The sequence below is a fragment of the Lycium barbarum genome, chromosome 12 (genome assembly GCF_019175385.1).
Source record: "Lycium barbarum isolate Lr01 chromosome 12, ASM1917538v2, whole genome shotgun sequence".
NCBI classification, from domain to species: domain Eukaryota; kingdom Viridiplantae; phylum Streptophyta; class Magnoliopsida; order Solanales; family Solanaceae; genus Lycium; species Lycium barbarum.
This window is the reverse complement of record NC_083348.1, coordinates 99,167,893-99,191,635: the sequence shown is the minus strand read 5'-3', so window position 1 is coordinate 99,191,635 and position 23,743 is coordinate 99,167,893. Positions and strand designations below refer to the sequence as shown.

General features: G+C 33.5%; 1 protein-coding gene across 1 annotated transcript; it reads right to left on the bottom strand.

Annotated features, from left to right (window-relative positions):
• Positions 1-19: 19 nt before the first annotated feature.
• Positions 20-2,955, bottom strand: LOC132622345 (patatin-like protein 3). The gene is made up of 6 exons (XM_060336948.1): positions 2,649-2,955; positions 1,519-1,700; positions 1,252-1,435; positions 976-1,137; positions 557-859; positions 20-438 (listed from the first exon to the last, which is right to left on the bottom strand). Exons 1-6 carry the CDS (start codon positions 2,832-2,834, stop codon positions 214-216), a joined length of 1,242 nt encoding a protein of 413 aa, XP_060192931.1. The 5' UTR covers positions 2,835-2,955; the 3' UTR covers positions 20-213.
• Between the last annotated feature and the right edge of the window lie 20,788 nt (positions 2,956-23,743).

The following is a 23,743-nucleotide window of genomic DNA, read 5'->3' as shown; positions in this document are numbered from 1 at the left end:
GCTTATGAAAAAAAAAAGGGGCTAAATTACATAACTTTTATTTTCCTCCTTGGAGGGTTTATTTTGATATTACAACATGGCATACTATTTAGGAGCTTAACTATTGGAGGTAAAAGAATATTTTTATAAATTGTTTGTCTTTTATTCATTGAATGAATTGTGTTAAATTCTAAGAGTATTTCCCAAGTGAGGGTGAAGTGTGAAAGCACTTTCTTAGTTGTCCATTCGGAGCTTCTTTTCCTCTGAAAGCAACTGAGCAAAGCGGACTATAGCAGCTTCATTGGTGCCTTCCCCAACAACTGGTTCGTATCGGCCTGTTTCTAAGTTGACCCTCGACACTGGCTTCTTCAATAGGTCATTACCAATCTGTATAAGTGTCTCCATGTTTTTTGTGGTTGCAATATCCATTGATGCAGCCTCCCCGGTCAAATTATCATCCTGAACCAATCAAAAAATAAAATAAAATTGTAGTTGATTTCTTTTCATCGTGTATATTGAATAAACTTTCCTTGCGGGTTGAATATACAAATACTAAGAAAAGTCGAGTCATTGTTACCTGGATCCTGATGTAATTCTTCTCACTGCCAAAGGTCTGAAACATGGTGGAAACGTGTATATCTACCATATCAGCACTTGCATCACCATAAACATCTATCAATGGGGTGGCACCATTGTTGAACACCCAGCCTAGCATTCCCCATCTGGAAGCCATTGTAGCGTTATACTTCTCTTCGTGCTTGCCTGTACCCGTGCCCAATGACAGAACCAACATTTTCTTGCAGTCCATATTTTCCATATCCTCGTATTGGAAGTTGCCCGTCATGATTTGTTTTGAAACGTGTGTTATTGCCATTAAGGTCTAAGATAGAGAAAAAATTGGATGTCAATACTAATAATATTTTATAAACAGTAAGATATAAATTTAACTTTTGTACTGACAATATGATTAATTTGCTAAATATAACGGCTACTCACTGGATTATTTGCTGCTACACCTCCATCGACAAGATCAAATGTACGTATTTTACCCTCAGCATCCTTGGTCTCAAAATAATGCACTGGGAAATAAGTGGGTGCGGCTGAGGTACTAAGGCAAATGTCTGACAATTGCGCATTCTTAGAGATATTTGCTTTTGCCTGTTGACAAATCAATTTGAATAAATTATATAGGATATTCCATCATGTTCTTTCAGCAGAACATATGATATTTAGATTAAACATTATTGTTCGGTTAAGGGTAGAGAAATTTACATCAGCAGTACTGAAGATAATTGGTTGAAGGCGTTTGATATCAAAAGTTGGTATGACTGTATTAGTCAACGTTTGCTTCATTGTAAGATTGCCTAATATTGAGTTGATTATTGTTCTCAAGTACTCGCCATCATACTTTGGCCCTCCAAACAAATTTGTGATCCTCCTCACGAAGCTGTTACGCCTGAATAATAAAAATACTAGCCTCTTCAGTATTAAGCAAAATAAAAAGGGAAAAAATAACTCTGGTTTATTCACTGTTTTAACCTGCTTTGAGGAAAAATTTGAGGGCCATGCTCCATGTAGAAATTGGAAATGTCTTTTGCTTGATATAAAGGACGGTTATCCTTGTTAGGAGCAGTAAGCATAGTGGTTACTAATCCACCTGTACTTGTTCCTGCTATCACATCAAAATAATCTGCAAGTCTTGCATTTGGTCCATCAAGTTCCTAGCATACATAGATAAGTTCATGAGAGAAGAAAGTAATCTACTACTTACTTACTTTGTTTTATAAGGCACCGCTTGGTATAGCTGGTTGGTGCAAAAATTGTTGCTATGTTTTGTAGCACTAGACGGGTGTAATAGCATTTGACTTCATTACTTTTGTCAGGATTAGATTCTTGGAAAGGAAATTCAAAACAAAGAAAGGGAGGGATAAAACTCACATTTTACTACGACTTCCGTATCTTTTGGCAGATTATTTTAGTTGATCGTGCATAACTACAAACTATATTAGGTATGGACTAGAAAATATAATACTTATAAAGAAATGTTAGTTCTTCCCAAAATTCAACTTTCATCAATTGAAAATAAATGATATTCCTTCAGTATAATTTATTCGGTAGCAATTTTTAGTATGATTTTGCTTTCCAATGATATACGTAATAGATATCAGTTACCATTCATGAGTTTGCATTCCTCTAACTTTAGTGTTACTCGCACAATACGCACATAGTCTAATAATATTTATGTCGTTTTAAATATTTATACCGATTAGCATGGGATACACGTGCAACACACGTGATCAGAGATTAATATATTTAAAAACTCTTTAACTTGAATTCTCTCATTTATCCAGGAAAATTGTAACCCAACAATGCCTAGACCCTATATATATATATATTCAGAAATCTATTAAATATTTGACTAAACTTAATTACATTATAATATTAATTTCAGGTTGTTGTAGAAACTCTTAAATTGAATCTGCCTCTGTGTTTACCCTTTTATAGGCATAAATTGTCATGATATGTTTAAGTCACAAAGTTTAAGTGTACTTTTGGTATGTGAAAAATGTGTCTTTTTAAAAAAAAAAAAAATCTTAATGTCCAGTTGAATACCGCTATATACAATAAAATGGACGAAGTATATAGTATAGATAATTGATAATAAATACCTGAAGTTTGGATTCAAGGAAGGCAAGAAGGGTGCCGGGAATAATTCCTCTAATACCACCTCCATCGACACTCAAAACTGTTACCATCTTTCCTTTGGTAGCAGCAGAAGCCATTAATGGAGGTTGTAAAACCTGAAGGGTAACTAACAAAGCCATTGCTGCAGCTATAATAACCATCCTCCCCATGTTGATTTACCAAACAAAAAAGTTTACTGTGTGTATTTTTTGGTATAATTGGGGGAGAGAGGGAGAATGGTTTAAGTTATGTTAAAAGAAGAAAGCTAAAACTTAGTGATTCGTCTCTTTGTAGGAGGCAAGTATTTATAATAGCCCATTGCCTCTCTTGGATGCGTAATATTTGCCAAGTGACTTAATCAAAGTCTTTCCTCATGTCCTGACTTTGAATGAGCACTTTTATTTCACATGTAATTTTATCCGGTTTTGGCTTTATTTTTTTTATTTTTTTTCCTTTATGTAAGGAGTCTCTTATCTCATCCTCGTTTATGGACTTTTGGGTAATTTTAAAATGTGAAATTTCATCCTCGTTTATGTCGTTGTATTACTTTTATCTCTTGGTTGTACTTATGCTTGTAATATACTCTTGCCATTCAATTCTGATTGTTAAGTATGCCTAAAGTACTTTTTTTTTTCTTTTATTTGATCACTTTAACCAATTGCAATTATAATTATTTTCCAAACTAATTGGAATACTAGTAATAGAAACTGAGTAATTTTGTCGTTATAAAAATAGTTTAGTATTTTTAGTACAATAAATTAAAATCTAAGTAGCAATCTATGAAATTAATCTCATAAAGGTGCACTGTAACAATAAGCATATAAACTAATTTAGCAAGCTCAAATCACTAAAGTCTTGTTTACCTAAACAACTCTTCTTTAAATTATTTTCCACCAACTACTTAAGAGTTCTTTCCAATAGTATCAAACTGTATTATTGTGGTGATAACGACAAATTACAGGTTGGTAAACGAGTCTCTTTTGGAAAGTTAGTTGCAGTTCACATATCCACTTAATTATTCCTTTTGCTTTGTAATAGTTGGAAATCCCACTTATTTCCTTTACTTTGTAAATCAACAATGTATATTAATACTACAGTGTGGTCATTAATGGGAATAAATTCGTAGTAATTAATTATATCCATCTTAAATAAAATATAGAGCATGGTCACCTGAGCATTTTTTTTAATCCAAAATCAGTTCGACTCTTCGTCTTAGTAGTACAACAACCCCATGGTCTAACTTTTCATTCATTCCACGCGTCAAACGAGAAAAAAATGGGATCAGAAACTTCCAAACAAGTGCCAGCCTCCTAACTTGAAACAAAGAGAATGGACCAATTGAAATATGGAAAGACCCCAGAATTTTGATTACTCCCTACGTCTCATAATAAGTATCATCTTAATAAAAAATATGCATATTAAAAAATCAATAATGTAATATAAAATTTACTAAATTACTTCTATATAATAAAAATAAATTATTTTTTCCTCTTGATTAGAGCATGCACATGTAGTAATCCTTTTAATATTAAAAATCTAATAAAATTAAGTTATTATGTGGCTTTTCTAATCATTATTTAGATATTACTTCAACTTGTCTTTTTTTGTCTAAGCGTAAAAAAAATTAGCTAATTTATATCTTATTTTTTTATTAAGATGACATTTATTATGAGACGGAGGGATTATTTGATCTTGCGCTCTGACTGCTTACAAATTACGCGTGTATATAATTGAGAAAATGTTGAATTCTTGATTATTCAATATTTAGACCAGCAAAAATTGTCAGGTCCTCTTTAAGAGTAAGATAATTCGTACTCTCTTTCTATATATTTTATTTGCTGGACATATCCAATGATAAAACGAAGCCATCGACGCTTTTTCCTCTTTTTCATTTTCCTTTTTTGTCCTTTTCTTTTTTCTATTCTCTTATTGTTTGTTCTTATCTAGAATCTATTAGCTACTAGATGCCCTATGCTCAGCGCACGGACCCAATACTTTAGATTATAGTATATTTATGTATATGTAGTTGTATTTGGATAATGATAATATATATATATATATATATATATATATATATATATATATATACACGAAACATGGATTTTGTGCTCCGTATCTAAAACTTTATTATATTCGTGTTTGCTACGAAAATTTATTAATACTTTTTAAAAGAGAAGACTTGTTTAAAAGAAAACTATTTTCCTCTCTTTGAGATAAAACAATAGCAATATTTAAGCATCAGTTGATACTTTCAATTTTAATTCGATTAATTTAAAGGTGTAAAATAGTTATAATTTTTTTATCAAATTTTGATTTGGATAATTCTAATTCTAATTATTAAATTAATTTTACATGTTTAAAACGAAACAAAGTAGAAATTGATTTCTATTTAAACGAAGAAATGTTATTTTTTAAGTTTGGTAAATATTCTCGGTTTAGTTCATTTTACTTGTCATTTTGTCTTTTGCATGGTTTTTTAAGGAAACGTGAATTAGAATTATAATTTGACTAATTTACCTTATTCATTATTTGATCTCCATTTGATATTAATCTCTATTCACATTTATTAGAGTAAGAATAAAAATGAAAAATTAATTAAATTCTATCTTATTTTAAAATATAAATATTTTAAGTATATTTATTTTAATAATCATAACAAATAAATGACATGGCGGAATAGCAAATACAACAATTAAATATCTAGATTAGATCTCAGACTAATATAAGAAACGAAAGGAAATTGTATGTATTTGCCTACTAAACCTTTTGAAGAAAAACAATAATATGGAGTCCATGTTTTTTGCTGTGCAATAATTTCATTTGCTCCCACTAATGGGTTAATACGCATGTAGCAATGAATCCACTATTATTGACTTAATGGGGATACTTTGAGAATTACATAAATATTGTTTGATTTTTTAATATATGGGGTGCACGTTTTTTTTTTTTTTTTTTTTTTTGACATTGCTTGTTTTTTTTTAATATGGGGTCCACCTTTTTTGTGAGTTTGGAGAGGATGGGATCCACTTTTTTTATGAGTTTGGAGAGGGTAGGGTCCACTTTTTTCCTTTTTTTTTTAAACTATATAGAAGCATTTTTTTTAAGAATGACTGACGACGAAACATGGGTAAACCGATGCTTCTATATAGTAGAAAAATAAAAATATAATAAAATATTTCTATCTACTTTTTAAAAGAGTTGGTAATATAAAGTATAAAATGTTATTTTTTTTTTGCCCTTAAATAAAAAAGTGGGTGGGACCACAAAGGATTTTTTTGCCCTTAAATAAAAAAGTGGGACCAACGGACGGACGACGATCTTGCTTATAAACCGGCTCTTCTATATAGTAGTAAAGTAATATATATATATATTGTTCAAAACACGATTAATATAACATTGTAGTTTGTGCTCCATATCCAAAACTTTATTATATTAGTGTTTGCTACGAATACAAAGTTGGCAAAAATTTGTTAATAGACTTATTTAAAAGGAAACCATTTTCCACTTTTTGAGATAAAACAATAGTAATATTTAAGCATCAGTTGATACTTTGAATTTTAATTCGATTAATTTAAAGGTGTAAAATATTCTATTGTTAATGTATGTAGATTGGGCCTAAACAATACCTATTATTTTTTATCAAATTTTGATTTGGATAATTCTAATTCAAATTATTATATTAATTTTACATGTTTAAAATGAAACAAAGTAGAAATTTGATTTTCTATTTAAATGAAGAACTACTATTTTTAAATTTTTGGTAAATATTTTTGGTTTAACTCATTTTACTTGTCATGTTTTCTTTTGCACGGTTTTTTAAGGAAACGTCAATTGGAATTATAATTTCACTAATTTACCTTATTAATTATTTGATCTCCATTTAATATTATTTTTTCTTTTATGACATTAATTTCTTTTCACATTTATTAGAGTAAGGAAAAAATAAAAAAGTAATTAAATTCTATCTTATTTTAATATATATATAAGTATTTTAAGTATGTTGTTGTACAATAATTTCATTTGCTCCCACTAATGGATTGATACGCATGCGGCAATGAATCCATCATTATTGATTTAATGAGATACTTTGGAAATTACATAAATATTGTTTGATTTTTTAATATGAGATACACTTTTTTTTTTTACATTGTTTATTTTTTTAATATGGAATTCTTTTTTTTTATATTGCTTGATTTTGTTAATATGGGGTCCACTTTTTTTTCCGTGAGTTTGGAGATGGTGGGTTCCACTTTTTTTTAAAAAATTGGTTGGTGTTTAGTTGGGGCCCACACTTTTTTTTTAGTGGAAAACGGACGACGAAGCATGGGTGCAATCCCATGCTTCTATATAGTTTAAATTTTGCGCTGCTGTTAAATCTCCCGTTTGGCTAAATTTTTAAAAGAGAAAAGACATCATTTGACCCTTGAACTTGGCACGAAAACTCTGTTTGACAACTAAACTTAACTTGTATTTATTTACCCCCCTTAACAACTTTCATCTAAATTAAATACAACCTCAAATGCTGATGTGGCAAAAAAAAAAGTAAAAAAAAAATTAAGAGAGTGAAAAATATAAAAAGGTGGGCCAACTGATATATATATATACTAGTTTCATCAGGCCCGTGCTAAGCCCGGGCCCAAACTCATGATGTAAAAGCAGACATTTTAATTAAAGAAATATAATTTGTGTTACACTTTTTACTGTATAATAATAAAATTTCAAATAAGTAAATTTGTAATATATAAAAGCAAGACTTTCAATTCAATCCTTTTAACATTTTAACTTTCATTGTTGAAACTATTTACTTCAATCAATCCGATTAGGAATCAGGCTTTGAAGTTTCTGTGTTTTGAATTCTAATCTTTTCAAGTTATTCGGTTCTATATTAACAATCAATACATCACCGATGAATTTTTAAGACAAACATAGAGTTTTAATCAAAGTTGCCAGATCTGATCAAACTCGCCGACTCCCTAACTTTGCCCTGCTTCAAACTCATTTTGTGCTTATCTTAAACCCATTTATGATTTTAATGATGTATTTTATTCTCACCTGTATTAGCAAGTACTCATCCTTTCTCTAGAATCATCTAACATAATAAATTCTTTCAATAACTCTGAATTTATACTACAATATTTATTACTTTAGTTTTGAGTTTTACACAAATTAACCTAATGGTCTTACAAGAATATTAATAAATAATAATTAAAGTAAATAAAGTAAAATATTTTAAAACTATAACTAAAAATAATTTTAGGACTTTATAAGCACGTATGAGCTCACTAAAGACACAAAATATGGAAAGTTTAAAGATAAAAAATATAGTAAGACCCAATAAATGCTACAGTTGTTAAAAAAAAAAAAAATTGGCTCCAAAGTTGCTTAAACTTAACCGGAATGTATAGGACAAATAATAAACTACCCCCGCCTAAAAATATTTGTCACATTTCATTTTTTGAAAGGTAATTTGACTAATTTTTAGAGCTAAATTGAATTAGATTAATTTAATATTTTAAAATTAAAATTGAGATATTCGAGAATTACATGGAAATAGTATCAATATAGTGGTTTAAAAAAAAGATATATTGATTAAAATTTATGTAACTTGACCATCGATAAGTGAAACGTGACAAATATTTTGAGATGAAAGTGTAAAAAATATCTAAGGAGCTAAAAAAACAATAATCACAAATAGGTACTACTCCAATATTGACCGATTACAAAGCCACATGTGAAAATGTCTTGAGAAAGGGAGTGGTAGCAAAAGTAAAAAAATTGCAGGGGAAAAGCAAGCAACAACCACGTGACAGCTTAATCCCCAAGAATTGTGGAGTCAAATAGTTCAACTTTCACAAAATAATGTACAACAACAAATGCATAACTAAATTCCAATTCTAGCCAAATGCAAATCCTTGTAGTTAGCAAATAACCCAACCAAATGGTTGAGATGTAATCAGGGACGACAAAACCCATTTGATTCTCCCTTACTATATATATAGTAATATATTATTATATAATTAAAAAATAAAATCAAAATGCACCCCCACCCCCACCCGCTCCTTTCCACCCCACCCCACAGCCCCGGCCCTCTTCTTCACCAAACAACCCCGCCCCCACCACCATCTTCTTCTTCACAACCCCCCACCCCACCCCACAGCCTCGCGCCCTCTTCTTCACCCCACAGCCCCGTCCCCACCACCTTCTTCTTCTTCACGGCCCCTCACCCCACGCCACAGCCCCTCCCCCACCACCTTCGTCTTCTTCACAACCCCCACCCCACGCCACAGCCCCGCCCCCACCACCTTCCTCCTCCTTTTTCTTCTTCACAAATTCCTCTTTCTCTCTATATTCTCATCATTCTTTTCTTACCATTTTCACCATTTTTCGGTTTCTTGATTTTGATTTTTGTTTTCTTTCAAAAATAAAGTTATGGAATAATGATTATGGAAGAAATGGGGTTGCTAATAATAATATCCAACAATAACAACCAAAATAATCAATTTGGTTGAATTTGAGAAGGAATGAGATGAAATTTGGTGGGGTGATTGGATGAGGAGAAAGAAGAAGAAAGAGAAAAATAAAAAATGAAGGGTTGGTAATTTTTGACATGGCAATGACGTGGTGAGGATGACGAACTGAGCTATGTTCAATCATGGCGGCGTCGGCGGCGGTGCTGCGGCGGATGCAGTGGCGGCGGCAGCGGGAGGGTTGAGGAGAAAGAAGAAGAAAGAGAAAAAATAATAAAAGAAAAACAAAAAATGAAGGGTTAGTAATTTTTGACATGACAATGACGTGACAATGACATGACAACGATGTGGCAATGACATGGCGCGAGTGTAATACACCTTCCATTGTGAGAGTGGTATTATTTTTTCAGGGTGGTAAATAATTGAAATGAAAGCTGTTAAGGGGGGTACAAGTTAAGTTTAGTTGTCAAACTGAGTTTTCGTGTCAAGTTCAAAAGTCAAATGATGTCTTTTCTCTTTTTAAAAATAACTTATTTTAAAAAATATTTTTTCTAAAAGTACTTTTTAAAAAAATACTTTTGGCTAAAAGCAATTTGTGTTTGACCAATTAATTTAAAAAGTACTTTTGAACAATAATTAATCTTTGGTCAAGCTTTAAACAGTGCTTCTTTGTATATTTTTGTTAAAAGTACTTTTCAAAAAAGTATTTTTTGGGCAAAAATTATTTTTTTTAACTTTTGAAAAACTGCTTCTGCTATTCCGCAAAGCACTTATTTTCTCCCAAAAGCTTGACTCACCTCGCTTTTCTTAAAATAAGCACTTATTGTAAAAATAAGTACTTTTGGGGGGAAAATAAGCTTAGCCAAACAGGCTATTAATAAGGGTTTTACAGATTTTTTAAAATTTAGCCAGCAGTTAAAAAATACTCCCTCTGTTTCAATTTGTTTGAACCTATTTCCTTTTTAGTCCGTGCCAAAATAAATGACCTCTTTTCTAATTTGGAAACAAATTCACTTTATGAATGATTTACAGCCACATAAATTTTCAAGACTTATTTTGAACCATAAGTTTTAAAAGTCTTCCCTTTTTTTTAAATATTGTGCCCAGTCAAATGGGTTCGTATAAATTGAAACGGAGGGAGTAAATATTCACTTCTCTTCTTCTGTGCTTCTTATATGTCTTCTTATTCTTTACACAAACAAGAAAGAAAGTGACTGCACATACAATGTTTCAATCCAAACTTAACTTCAAGTACTTTCAATTTTAGGACAGGTAAATCAATAGCAATTGAAATTTCAGGACGGTTCCTGATATTCAAACTTCACAATCCAATTTTTCTGGATGATATGTCCGAATATGACAAGCTTTCATATTTGTCATACTCAAATTATATTATACAGATAATACAAAATTAACATTTAGTTTGAACTGAAAAAACTGAACTTCAAGACATTAAAACTGAAAATCCTAAAGTTTAAAGTGAAAAAACACTACTTAATAATATAGTGTCCTGAAAATTTGAACTGAAAAAATTGCATACAAATACACAGCGTCCTGCAATTATGAATCAAAAAATCTAATACTCTATAAGTTTTGAACTGAGTTTCAAGAAACAGTGTCCTGGAATTTGAGGAAGTAGAGAAGAAGAACAACAATTTATATTCGCCTTTTAAGTTGCAGTTACACTTTAAAGGCCAATTTGCACGAATGCCCCTATCTTGCGGTGGTCTTTAATTGTTGCCCCCTAAATCGTTTGGACTTTGATTTTTGCTCTTCGGCACTCTAAGTAACAAAAAAGTGGTCGAGAATATCTTTGATATCGAAAAAATAAAAAAAAGAAATTTGGTACAGCATAAGTTATGTAGGAATTAAGTTATTCAACATCACTTTATTTTTACAGAACTTATGCTGGGACAAGGTAGAACTTATACCACACAAGGGAAAGTTTCTATAAACTTATGCTGAGTAAATTAGTTACTACACAACTTATGTTGGATAAATTCATTTCTACAAAAGTTATGTTAGACAATTTATGAAACGTTACCTTGTGATTTTTTTTTCCGACTCTGCAGAGGATTGAACTCAAAATCTCTAATTTCGTAGACCAGCGAATAAAGGTACTTTGGATTAGGGGTGGAAGTTTGGTTCTTTGGTTCGACTATTTCGGTTTCGGTTTTTTCAATTCAATTTTTTGATATGATATTAGAGGCGATTCTATTTACACTAATTCATATTCTCAAAAGCAATAAAACATAAAATTGATAAATTGAAATCATAATTAAACAAACAGGAACATAAAACCATAACCATAATATAAGATTAGTAGGCGTTATATACATACAGTAAGAATAATTAAGAAAACACATAAATAACATACATTAATCCTAAAGACACATCCTAGTCACCTTCCTTTGATAAGAATATTATAATTGGATTTTTTGGGCTTGTTACAACTAGATTGTCTTAAACTTAATGGGCCAGGACTATTTTATTTTTTTTGGGTAATGTATTAAATTTCTATTTAAACCGAAACACCGAACTCTAAAAGCTGAACACCGAAGTTTCTGAAAACGTAAACCAAATTGAAAAAATGAATTAATTTAGTTCGGTCTGATTTTTTGATTTTCGATATTTATGCCTAGCCCTACTTTGGCTCACAAGTTTTCTTATTTGTGAAACGGGGCCAAAAATTAAAGACCAGCGATTTGAGGGATAAAAATTAAAGACCAGTCCATATGTAGGAATCCATGCAAAAAATAAAAAAACATTTTTTTTTTGCCCTGATTATCCTTCATTTGGGGTGGTCTTTAATTTTTGCCCTTCAAATTGGTGGTCTTTAATTGTTTCCCTTGGCCTAATACCGTAAGGTTCTGGGTACGAATTCCAGCTCAGTAAAAAAGAAGAAGAAATTCTTGCAATAAAACTCTGTCTTGCGAATCCAAACTTTACCTTGCGAATTTTTTAAAATTTTTTGACTGAGCGGAGGTTCGAAATCGAAACCAAAGAATTTTTAGTGAAGGCCAAAAATTAAAGACCACCAATTTGAGAGACAAAAATTAAAGACCAACCCTAGCAAAGGGAAATCCTGCAAATTGCCCTTTTTTTGCCTTAATGTAAACCTCTACTTTAAGGTTTGCAGTCACACTTTGCCTGATAAGAGAGAATTTGCTGTCAAACTCTGTTTGATAAGGTAGAATTTGCAGTCAAACTCTGCGTTGTGAATTTCAAACTCTGCCTTATGATTTTTTTTTTTAATTTTTGACTGAGCAAAGATTCAAATCCGAAATTCAAGAGTTTTATGCGAAGAGCAAAAATTAAAGACCAACACCTTTTAAGGTCAATCCGTGCAAAAATCCTCGAGCCTAGCCCAGATTAGTGTTCGATCCATTTTCATGTTACATTGGGCTAAACCAATCCACTGCCGAAGGTAACTGATTGAGCCCCTGCATTTTTCAAGCTTCCCATCAAATGGTAATTCATCAATCCTCTAATTTCATTCCTTTTTTTTCCCAATGTTTTCCGGTCAAGCGAAACTGATTTATCAGTTCGGTTCGGTTCTTACTCTTTTCAGTTTGCCGATACGTTATTTAACATTCTTCTCTTTTACATGGATCATTAATAATCATTCATTTCAATTGTAGTTTAAAATTTGATCCGTCGGTTATTTTGTTTCCGAAAAAACTTCGGCTTTGTTTTCTAAAGAGAGCAAATAACGGTAACCGAGCCACATTTTTTTTTTAATTCGGTTTGTTTTGGTTCATTTTTTTTTTTTTTTTTTTGTTAGCAACATTGCTAACATTCTTCTATTGCATGGATGTGGAATTGTTGATGAATTCTTAGCTTTGTGCATTGATCAGCCGGTTCAGTTTTGAATTTACATTTTCTTCTTCAATTTTATTTTTTTATTTTTTATTCTTATTTGTAGGGCTGGACATAAATTACCAAAACCCGAATTACCGAACCGCTTATTTCGATAATTCGGTATTCGATATAGTATTCGGAGTAAAAATTTAAAATTACGGTATTCGGGATTGAGTTCGGTACGAGATATTAGTACTGTTTGGTATTCGGTATTTCCCGAATACCGAATTATTTAGTAATACTATGGGGTTTCTTCATCTTTTTCCTCCCATTCCCTGCTCTTCTTCACTTCTTTTTTCCCTTTGTTCAACTTGTCCCAAAACTATACTTCTTCAACTTAAATATGAAAGAGACAGACATTTAGAATTATATGCATTTGCTTTTTCGGGAGCTATGAACCATAAATATTTCTCTCTATTCTTCTCTTTTTCAGTTTTTTTTTTTTTGCTTTCTAAGAAAATTATATCTAGCACACATAATGTTTAGCTGCCCAAAATTTTTGCAATTCCATTAGTTTGTCACCTAATTTCAAATACACAATAGGTGAAAGATGGGTTTGCATTCATGGCCTCTGAAGTAAATGATAATATCTTATTATTAATATTTGCTTTCTTAAATGGTAAATCCCGAATACGAATTTACCGAACCGAATTTTGATTACCGAACCGAATCAAACTTTTACGGTTCGGTATTTGATATCTACTTTCAATTATCGATTATCGAATTATCGAACCTGAACCCGAACTTTAAAAATACCGAATCGGATCCCGCATGTCCACTCCTGTTATTTGTAGATGACACGCATAAAAATAATATATGTGCGGTTCGTTTTTTCGTCTTCTCAAGCCGAAGGAGATAATTTCGGGTTTGGTTTTAAGGATAAACCAAAACCGAACTCTTAAATATGATATAACTGCGGTTCGGTTTGGTTCCTCTTCTTTTCAAACAAAAAGATATAAGTTCGGTTTTTAGGATAAACCAAACCGAATTTCAATAGATAATTTCGGTTCGGTTTTAAGGACAAACCAAAACCGAACTTTTAAATATGGTAACTGTGGTTCGGTTTGGTTCCTCTTCTTCTCTAACAGAAAGAGATAGGTTCGGCTCGGTTTTAAGAATAAACCAAACCGAATTTCAATATGATAACTGCGGTTCGGTTCTGTGCTTCTCTTATCAAATCGAAATAGATAAATTCAGTTTTTTTTTTTTTTGGTTCTCTCTCAACCCGAAATACGTTGTCGAGCATCTCTTTTCTCTTTTACAATCATTGATTTGAACTCTTGGCAGGGGTGTTTAATCAGTCGTTTGATTTGGATATTTCAAAAATTTCAATTCATTTTCCAGTTTGGTTCTTCATCTCTTTGGTTCAGTTTGGAAATTTTTAGATGGGTTCTTTTCTTCACTTTTTCGTATTTCTAGATGACACACCAAACCGAACTTAAATATCATATGTGCGGTGCGGTTTGGTTTTTCCTGCTCAAAGTGAAGCAGATAACTTCGGTTCGGTTTTAAGGACAAACCAAAACCGAACTTTTAAATGTGATTAACTGTGGTTTGGTTAGGGTCCTCTTCTACTCTATCCGAGCTTTTGACCAAAATTATCCGTGTTGTAGCAGCTAAACTTTTATTACATTTTTATAATATCTCATTTGACCAAAAACATCCCATAGTTAACTTTTCCAGCCATTTCTAATGGTGCTTTCTTATCTCATGCACTTTTTTTTTTTAATTAAATTCCCACAACCTCACTATAATACGATAACTGCGATTAGATTCAATTTCAAGGACAAATCAAAACTGGACTCTTAAATGTGATAACTGCGGTTTGGTTCGGTTTCCTCTTCTTGGCGAACCGAAACATATACGTTCGGTTCGGTTTTATGGCCAAATAGAAACCGAACTCTTAAATATGATAATTGCGGTTCGGTTCAGTTGGGTTCCTCTTCTCCTCTAACCAAAGCAGGTAAGTTGGGTTCTATTCGGTTTTAAGAATAGACTAAACCGAATTTTAATACGATAACTGCAGTCGGTTCAATTTCAAGGACAAATCAAAACCGAACTCTTAAATATGATAATCACGGTTTGGTTTGGTTCCTCCTCTTCTCTAACCGAAACAGATAAGTTCGGATTGGTTGTAAGAATAAACAAACCGAATTTTAATATGATAACCGCAGTTCGGTTATCCCTGTATACCGAATACCTTGCCGAGCATTTGTTTTTCCCTCTTTTACATGGAGGTCAACTCACTATTGTTTACCCCGAATTTGGTAAATCAATTGAATTTGTACGCGGATATAGGATATGTGTTTGAATCTCGATATATTTGATGGATACAAGATTCGTATGGTTAAGATGTGAAGAAAACGATGATGCTTAGAGGACCACTGTGGATTTATACATCTACTAACATATAAGTATTATTTGTTTGAACAAGTAATAGAGATGAACACAATGATTCCGGACCAAAATCTAATATTGAGAGAGAGATTTGTATATATCTTCTAGAACAAAAATGTTGTTGATCCCAGGGAGCCCGCCCTTACAAAGGAGGGGGATGTGCTCTATTTATAGTGTGACCTCCATGGGTCTCATATGATGTGAGCTAATAAAATAATAGCAATAAGGACAACTCTGCACGGATTTGGTGGGATTAGACTGACGGCGCCGTCTGACACACGCATGGTGGGTAGTTGACCAGGACAGGACGTTACTGGCGCTTGACCCGCGTGCAACGGCCACCCGGACCAACGGCTACTCGGACCAACGGCCACACGGACCAACGGCTACTCGGACCAACGGCCACACGGACCAACGGCTACTCGGACCAACGGCACATGGACCAACGGCTACTCGGACCAACAGCCGCGAATGCTCGGGTCACCGGGCTTGGTCGTTCGAATAACGAAGAAGACAGATCAGTCGGCCCCCTCGCTTCACCGGTTTGCCTCGCATCCGGTTTTTACCGTATACAACTATGTCAATCATTGATTTGAAATCTTGGCAGGGGTGTTTGATCAGTCGGTTCTATTTGGATATTTCAGAAATTTCAGTTCATTTTCCAGTTCGGTTCTTCATCTCTTCGGTAGATAAATGTCAAGCCGCTATGTGAGTACTAAAATCATTTATTCGAGTTCTGTAAAGTTCAATTTGGTTCTTCCTCTTTTCGGTTAGCCAATACCTTAGAATTTCTTTTTCTTTTTATATGGATGTCAGTCGTCTTATGTCATACTAAAATGTTGATTTTCGAGCTTCTTGTGCCCTTCATTTGGAAAATTTGCATGTGTGTATGACAGGGTTCTGCTGCAATCTGAGTTTAAACCTCGCCTTTAACTTGTAAGATTACACTGCCTAGTCTTATACTTTAATTTGTTGTTTCAATGTCCTTAATTTCCTTCATTAACTTCTGTTAGTAAACAGTTCATAATGCAAATATTAAACTGCCATCGTAGAGCACTATCAATCGCATGAACTTTTAAGTTTGCATTTAGGTTATATTTTGTTCTTTCATTACATTGTAAGTCGACCAAATTACAATTTATTAGTTATTCCTTCTTGTGTTATCGTTTGGTGTCAAGTATTGCAATGCGCCTTCTTATTTAGCTAGAAAGTGAAAATTTAGTATATATTTGCTTTGAAATATAGGTATTCTATTTTACTTTTCACCTATTATTTTTTACATGGAAAAACTAGTGACTGACAATTGTTTTTGTTCCTTTTCCTTTGGGTTAATGAATAAAACTCATTAACTTCTGTAGATTTTGAGCGTCTTTTCACTTTGTTATCCATATTTCTAGGATTGCTGTGTGTCATGTATACTAGACGATCTATGCCCGTGCTTCGCACGGGCCCAATATTTTAGATTATAGTGTATTTATGTGTATGTAATTGTTTTTTAATAGTGATAATATATATATATATATATATATATATATATATATATATATATATATATATAATATATATATCATGTTCAAAATACGATTAATATAACATTGTAGTTTGTGCTCCGTATCTAAAATTTTATTATATTAATGTTTGCTATGAATACAAAATTGGCAAATTTATTAATATTTTTTAAAAGAGAAAACTTGTTTAAAAGGAAACTATTTTCTTCTCTTTGAGATAAAACAATAGCAATATTTAAGCATCAGTTGATACTTTCAATTTTAATTCGATTAATTTAAAGGTGTAAAATACTTATTATTTTTTATCAAAGTTTGATTTGGATAATTTTAATTCAAATTATTAAATTAATTTTACATGTTTAAAACGAAACAAAGTAGAAATTGATTTTTTATTTAAATGAAGAAATACTATTTTTTATTTTTTGGTAAATATTCTCGGTTTAGCTCATTTTACTTGTCATGTTGTCTTTTGCATGGTTTTTTAAGAAAACGTCGGATTAGAATTATAATTTGACTAATTTACCTTATTCATTATTTGATCTCCATTTGATAAATTTTTTTTACGACATTAATTTCTTTTCACATTTATTAAAGTAAGAATAAAAATAAAAAGTAATTAAATTCTATCTTACTTTAAAATATAAATATTTTAAGTATATTTATTTTAGTAAACATAAGAAATAAATGACATGGCGGAATAGCAAATATAATAGTTTAATATGTAGATTAGATCTCAGACTAATATAAAAAGAGAAAGAAAATTGTATGATTTGACTATTTAACCTTTTGAAGAAAAGCAATTTCATGGATTGACACGCACGCGGATATTTTTTTTAATATGGGGTTCACTTTTTTTTTTTTTTTTTTTGATATTGCTTGATTTTGATAATATGGAGTCCACTTTTTTTTTTTTCCCATGAGTTTGGAGATGGTGAGTTTCATTTTTTTCTTCCTTTTTTTTTATTGCTCAGTGTTATTTAGTATTTCCCCCCCCCCCCCCCCCCCCCGCCTTTTTTTTTAAGGGACAACGGACGAAAACCCATGCTTTATATAGTTTTTTTTATTTTTTTTTTATATTGCTTGGTGTTGTTTAGTATGAGGCCCACCCTTTTGGACATTATTAGTTTGCACTATTTTTATGCATATATATATATACACACACTATATTCAGAACACGATTAATATAACATTATAGTTCGTGCTCCGTATCTAAAACTTTATTATATTAGTGTTTGCTATGAATACAAAGTTTGCACTTTTTTTTTTACATTGTTTTTTTTTTTAATATGGGATTCACTTTTTTTTATATTGCTTGATTTTGTCAATATGGGATACTATGTTCAAAACACGATTAATATAACATCGTAGTTTGTGCTCTGTATCTAAAACTTTATTATATTAGTGTTTGCTACAAATACAAAGTCCGCACTCTTTTTTTGACATTGTTTGTTTTTTTAATATGGGATTCACTTTTTTATTTTTTTATTTTTTATATTACTTGATTTTGTTAATATGGAGTCCACCTTTTTTTTTCTCCGTGAGTTTGGACATGGTAGCTGTACAATAATTTCATTTGCTTCCACTAATGGGTTGATACGCATGTGGCAATAAATCCATCATTATTGATTTAATTGTTTGATTTTCTAAGCACTTTTGTATTTTAAGTATGTTGTTGTACAATAATTTCATTTGCTCCCTCTAATGGGTTGATACGCATGTGACAATGAACCCATCATTATTGATTTAATTGTTTGATTTTCTAAGCACTATTTTTTTTTTAACATTATTTGTTTTTTTAATATGGGATTCACTTTTTTTTTTTAATATTGCTTGATTTTGTTAATATGGGATCCACTTTGTTTTTCCCGTGAGTTTGGATGTGGTGAGTTCCATTTTTTTTTCTTTTTTTTTTAATTATATTACTGGTTGGTGTTAATATGGGGCCCATAATTTTTTTCATTTGCTCCCTCTAATGGGTTGATACGCATGTGGCAATGAATCCATCATTATTGATTTAATTGTTTGATTTTCTAAGCACTTTTTTTTATAACATTGTTTGTTTTTTTAATATGGGATTCACTTTTGTTTTTTAATATTGCTTGATTTTGTTAATATGGGATACACTTTTTTTTTCCCGTGAGTTTGGATGTGGTGGGATCCACATTTTTTCCCGTGAGTTTGGATGTGGTGAGTTCCACTTTTTTTTTTTTATTATATTACTGGTTGGTGGTTAATATGGGGCCCATAATTTTTTTTAAAATATTAGTAGTTGTTTAAAATATGTGGGCCCACAATTTTTTTTTTAGTTGGTTGACGACATAGACGACGAAGCATTGGTGCAAACCCATGCTTCTAAATATGTGGGCCCACATTTTTTTTTTTTTTGGTTGGTTGACGACAAAGCATGGTGCAAACCCATGCTTCTATATAGTAGTAATTTCGTGGATACGTATTTTGCTATATACTTTAAGATATTGGGCTTTACCAAGCCAATTAACCATCATATTGATCCAAGCTCCACCAGACTCGTACCAGCAACATGCCTCAAAATTTATGAAATAATTAGAATGAGTTCCGGGTGTCTGAGACTATTAGAGAGAAATATGTTTCCAGAGATAATAGTAAGTTTGGATGTATTGAGAAAGGCAGTTGATAAACCCATAAACAGGTATAGATGCACATTTCACTAGGTAGCATCCCTTTGAAAGATCCAGTGGTTGTTTTTCGGGGGGAAGTAAAGTTTATTAGTGGTATATGTGCTATGCTATCTTTGGCGGACTATGTTGTTGGAGTTACTAGTTTTTGGGGACAATTATCCTTTATCTTTGAAGGTAAGCTTAACTTATCCTCTAAATATAACCCTGAACATCATGTGTCCTCTAAGTTTGTATAAAGCTTGAGCAACTTAGTCCAACTAACGAAATGTGGCTAAACCATTTAGAAAACTGACGGAACACTTACTACTCACATGACAAGATAAAAAGGAAGTCACTGCTTGGGTCTTCTTGAAGAAATTTCCAGGACATATCCTAGCACTTTCTATGAAGCTTCCTCCAAATGTATGAATGACAAAGGATGCTTTCTCACACCTAGGAGTCACCTTCCTCTCACCCACCATTGAAGCTTCCTCCAAGCTTCCTCACACCTTCCACCTACCTAGTTTTGGTCCTATAAATAGAGAAGCTTGTAAAGCTTTCTATCATCAGATATTAGATCATCACAGCACAACCAAGAAGAGTTGTGTAATATCCTTGAAAGATTTGTGAGGTGTCTTTTGAGAGTTTTTTTTTGTTAGAGCTTGTATGTCTCTTCTTTCTATTCTTGAAAGTAATAGAAGTATTTTTCTCTCATATTAGCTCTATACTTTAATTACCCCAAAAAGTGGTATCAGAGCCAATGTTCTGTCTGAGTATGCTCTGTGGTTGCAGCATAGTCCGAACTTCCACATCAGAAAAGAATTACCTTGGTGCTCCTGCATTAGCTGCCACGACACCGGTCAGTTTTGTAATTTTGAAAAATTGCAGTTTGGTCCCTCAATTTTTTTTTTTGAAAATTATTCAGAAGGTGAAAAATGACCATTGACGAGTCAACTTCATCTTCTGGAGCTATGATTATGCTCACAGCTACCAACTACACGCTGTGGAAACCTCGGATGGAAGATTTCCTCAGTTGTAAAGACCTTTTTGATCCAATAGAGTTGAAGGGTATTAATCCTGACCCGCCCAAGTCAATAGAGTGGAAGAAAATTAATAGAAAAACTATTGGTCAAATCCGACAATGGATTGACCATAGTGTCTTCCACCACGTTGCACAAGAAATCGACGCTTATGCCCTTTGGAAGAAGTTGGAAGACATGTACCAGGCCAAGACCGCTCGGAACAAGGCCCTTCTGATGAGACGCCTTGTCAATATGAAGCTCAAAAGTGGAACTTCTGTTGCCGAACATACTAGTGAGTTCCAGAGTTTGGTAAATCAATTATCTTGTGTAGAAATGCCACTTGGAGACGAAATGCAATCTCTACTACTTCTTAGTTCCCTTCCTGATAGTTGGGAAACACTAGTTGTGACTCTCAGCAACTCAGCCCCAGATGGCAAACTTACCATGTCTGTGGTCAAGGATGCATTGTTCAATGAAGAGGCAAGAAGGAAAGACGTGAGCACAGATCAGACTCATGCCCTTGTGACGGAGAATCGAGGAAGATCACAAGGAAAACAACAAAGAAACAATAGAGGAAAATGGCAAAGTAGAGGCAAAAGTCGAGGGAGATCATCGGATGGCCGGAAACCTTCTTATGCCTGCCACCATTGTGGTATAGAGGGTCACATGAAGAAGAATTGCTACAAATGGCTAGAGGAGCAAGGCAAGAGCAGTTCTCAACCGAAGAACAAGGGTGGTGAAACGCTCATCACAGTCTCAGGTGATGTAGCGTACTGTACTACCCATGATGAGACATGCCTTCACGTCTCAAGAGAAGACACGGAATGGGTGGTAGATACTGCAGCATCTTACCACGTAACTCCCCACATGCACTACTTCACAACATACAAAGCTGGAGACTTTGGAGCGGTGAAGATGGGTAATTCCAGTTCCTCTGGAATAGCCGGAATTGGTGATGTACAAATAAAGATAGGTACCGGGAGCACAATCACTTTGAAGGATGTCAGACATGTGCCAGATCTTCGGCTCAATCTCCTGTCAGTGGTATCTCTTGACAAACAAGGGTATGAAAACCATTTTAGCAGAGGCACATGGAAAATGTCAAAGGGCGTTTTGACAATCGCTCGAGGACATATTTGTGGCACATTGTACAAAACGCCTTTGAGAATTTGTACAGACAGCCTTAACATTGCAGAAGAGGCTTCTCAGGATTTATGGCACCAGAGACTCGGCCACATGAGCGAGAAAGGGTTGACTACCTTGATGAAGAAGAATCTTATAAATGTTGACAAGAACGCTGCACTGTGTCCTTGCAATCATTGTCTTTTCGGTAAGCAACACAGAGTGTCATTTAATTTCACTTCAACAAAAAGATCAGGGTTGTTAAGTTTGGTACACTCTGATGTCTGCGGTCCTATGGAGGTTGAATCACTCGGTGGAAGCAGATATTTTCTAAATTTTATCGATGATGCTTCTCGGAAAGTGTGGGTGTATTTCCTGAAGACGAAGGACCAGGTGTTCGAGTGCTTCAAGTCATTTCACGTCTTGGTGGAACGTGAAACAGGAAAGAAACTGAAATGTCTCCGATCTGATAATGGAGGCGAGTATACTTCCAAGGTGTTCGATGCATATTGCAGAGCATATGGCATTCGACATGAGAAGTCAGTACCGCGCACCCCTCAGCACAATGGTGTTGCTGAAAGAATGAACCGGACTATCATGGAGCGTGTCCGGAGCATGTTGAACATGGCTAAACTTCCAAAGCCATTTTGGGGAGAAGCAGTCAATACCGCATGTTATCTCATCAACCGATCACCTTCAGTACCACTCAACTTTGAAGTTCCAGAGAGGCTATGGACAGGTAAGGATCCTACATACTCACATCTTAGAGTATTTGGGTGTTCATCATATGCACATGTATCCAAAGAGCTCAGACAGAAGCTTGATGCGAGAACTATCCCATGCATTTTCATTGGCTACGGAAATGAAGAGTTTGGATACAGGTTATGGGATCCTAAGGAGAAAAAAGTGATCAGAAGCAGGGACGTTGTGTTTCACGAAAATTTGACAATAGAAGACATTGAAAAATCCTCGATGTCTCAGAAGTCAAATGAGGGTGCTCAAGTTTCAAATGAAGCACCAGAATTGTTCTTAAGAAATAATGACGAAGTACCAGAAGAAAACTCAGAAGCAGAAGAAGATGAGGAGACAGAAGAGAGTGCTGAGCAAGGGGAGCCACAACCCACCTCACCAGAACCATCACACGACACAGGTGATGGTAGTTCTTCTCAGATGGTTCCAACTGCTCGTAGATCTGAACGAGGCCATATACCATAAAAAAGGTACTCATCATCTGAATACCTTTTGCTTACTGAAGATGGAGAACCGGAGAGTTTTCAAGAAGCTATGTCTCATAAGGATAAAGCAAAATGGCTGATAACAATGCAGGATGAGTTAGAATCTCTATAGAAAAATCAAACTTATGAGATCGTAGAACTTCCTAAAGGGAAGAAAGCACTGAGAAACAAATGGGTGTTCAAGTTAAAGAAGGATGCAAGCGGACAAGTGGTGAAACACAAAGCTCGGTTGGTTGTCAAAGGGTTCCAACAGAAGAAAGGAATTGATTTTGATGAGATCTTTGCACCAGTTGTCAAGATGACCTCAATCCGAGTTATACTTGGCTTGGCAGCAAGTATGAACTTCGAGCTTGAACAGATGGACGTGAAGACAGCATTTCTTCACGGAGATTTGAAAGAAGAAATCTATATGCAGCAGCCAGAAGGTTTTGAGGTTTCAAGTGATAATCTCGTGTGCAAGCTATCTAAAAGCTTGTATGGTTTGAAACAGGCACCAAGGCAGTGGAATAAGAAGTTTGACTCATGCATGAAGAGTCAAGGCTACAAGAAGACTACTGCGGATGAGTGTGTATACATCAAGAGACTTCCAGACGGTACCTTCATTGCTCTTCTACTATATGTAGACGACATGTTGATCGTTGGGAAAGATCAAATAAAGATAAACCAACTGAAGAAAGATCTCTCTAAGTCTTTTGATATGAAAGACTTAGGACCAGCTCAACAGATTCTTGGGATGCAGATCACTCGAGACAGGAAGAATCACAAGTTATGGCTATCTCAAGAGAAGTACATTGAACGGGTACTTGAGAGATTCAACATGAATAATACCAA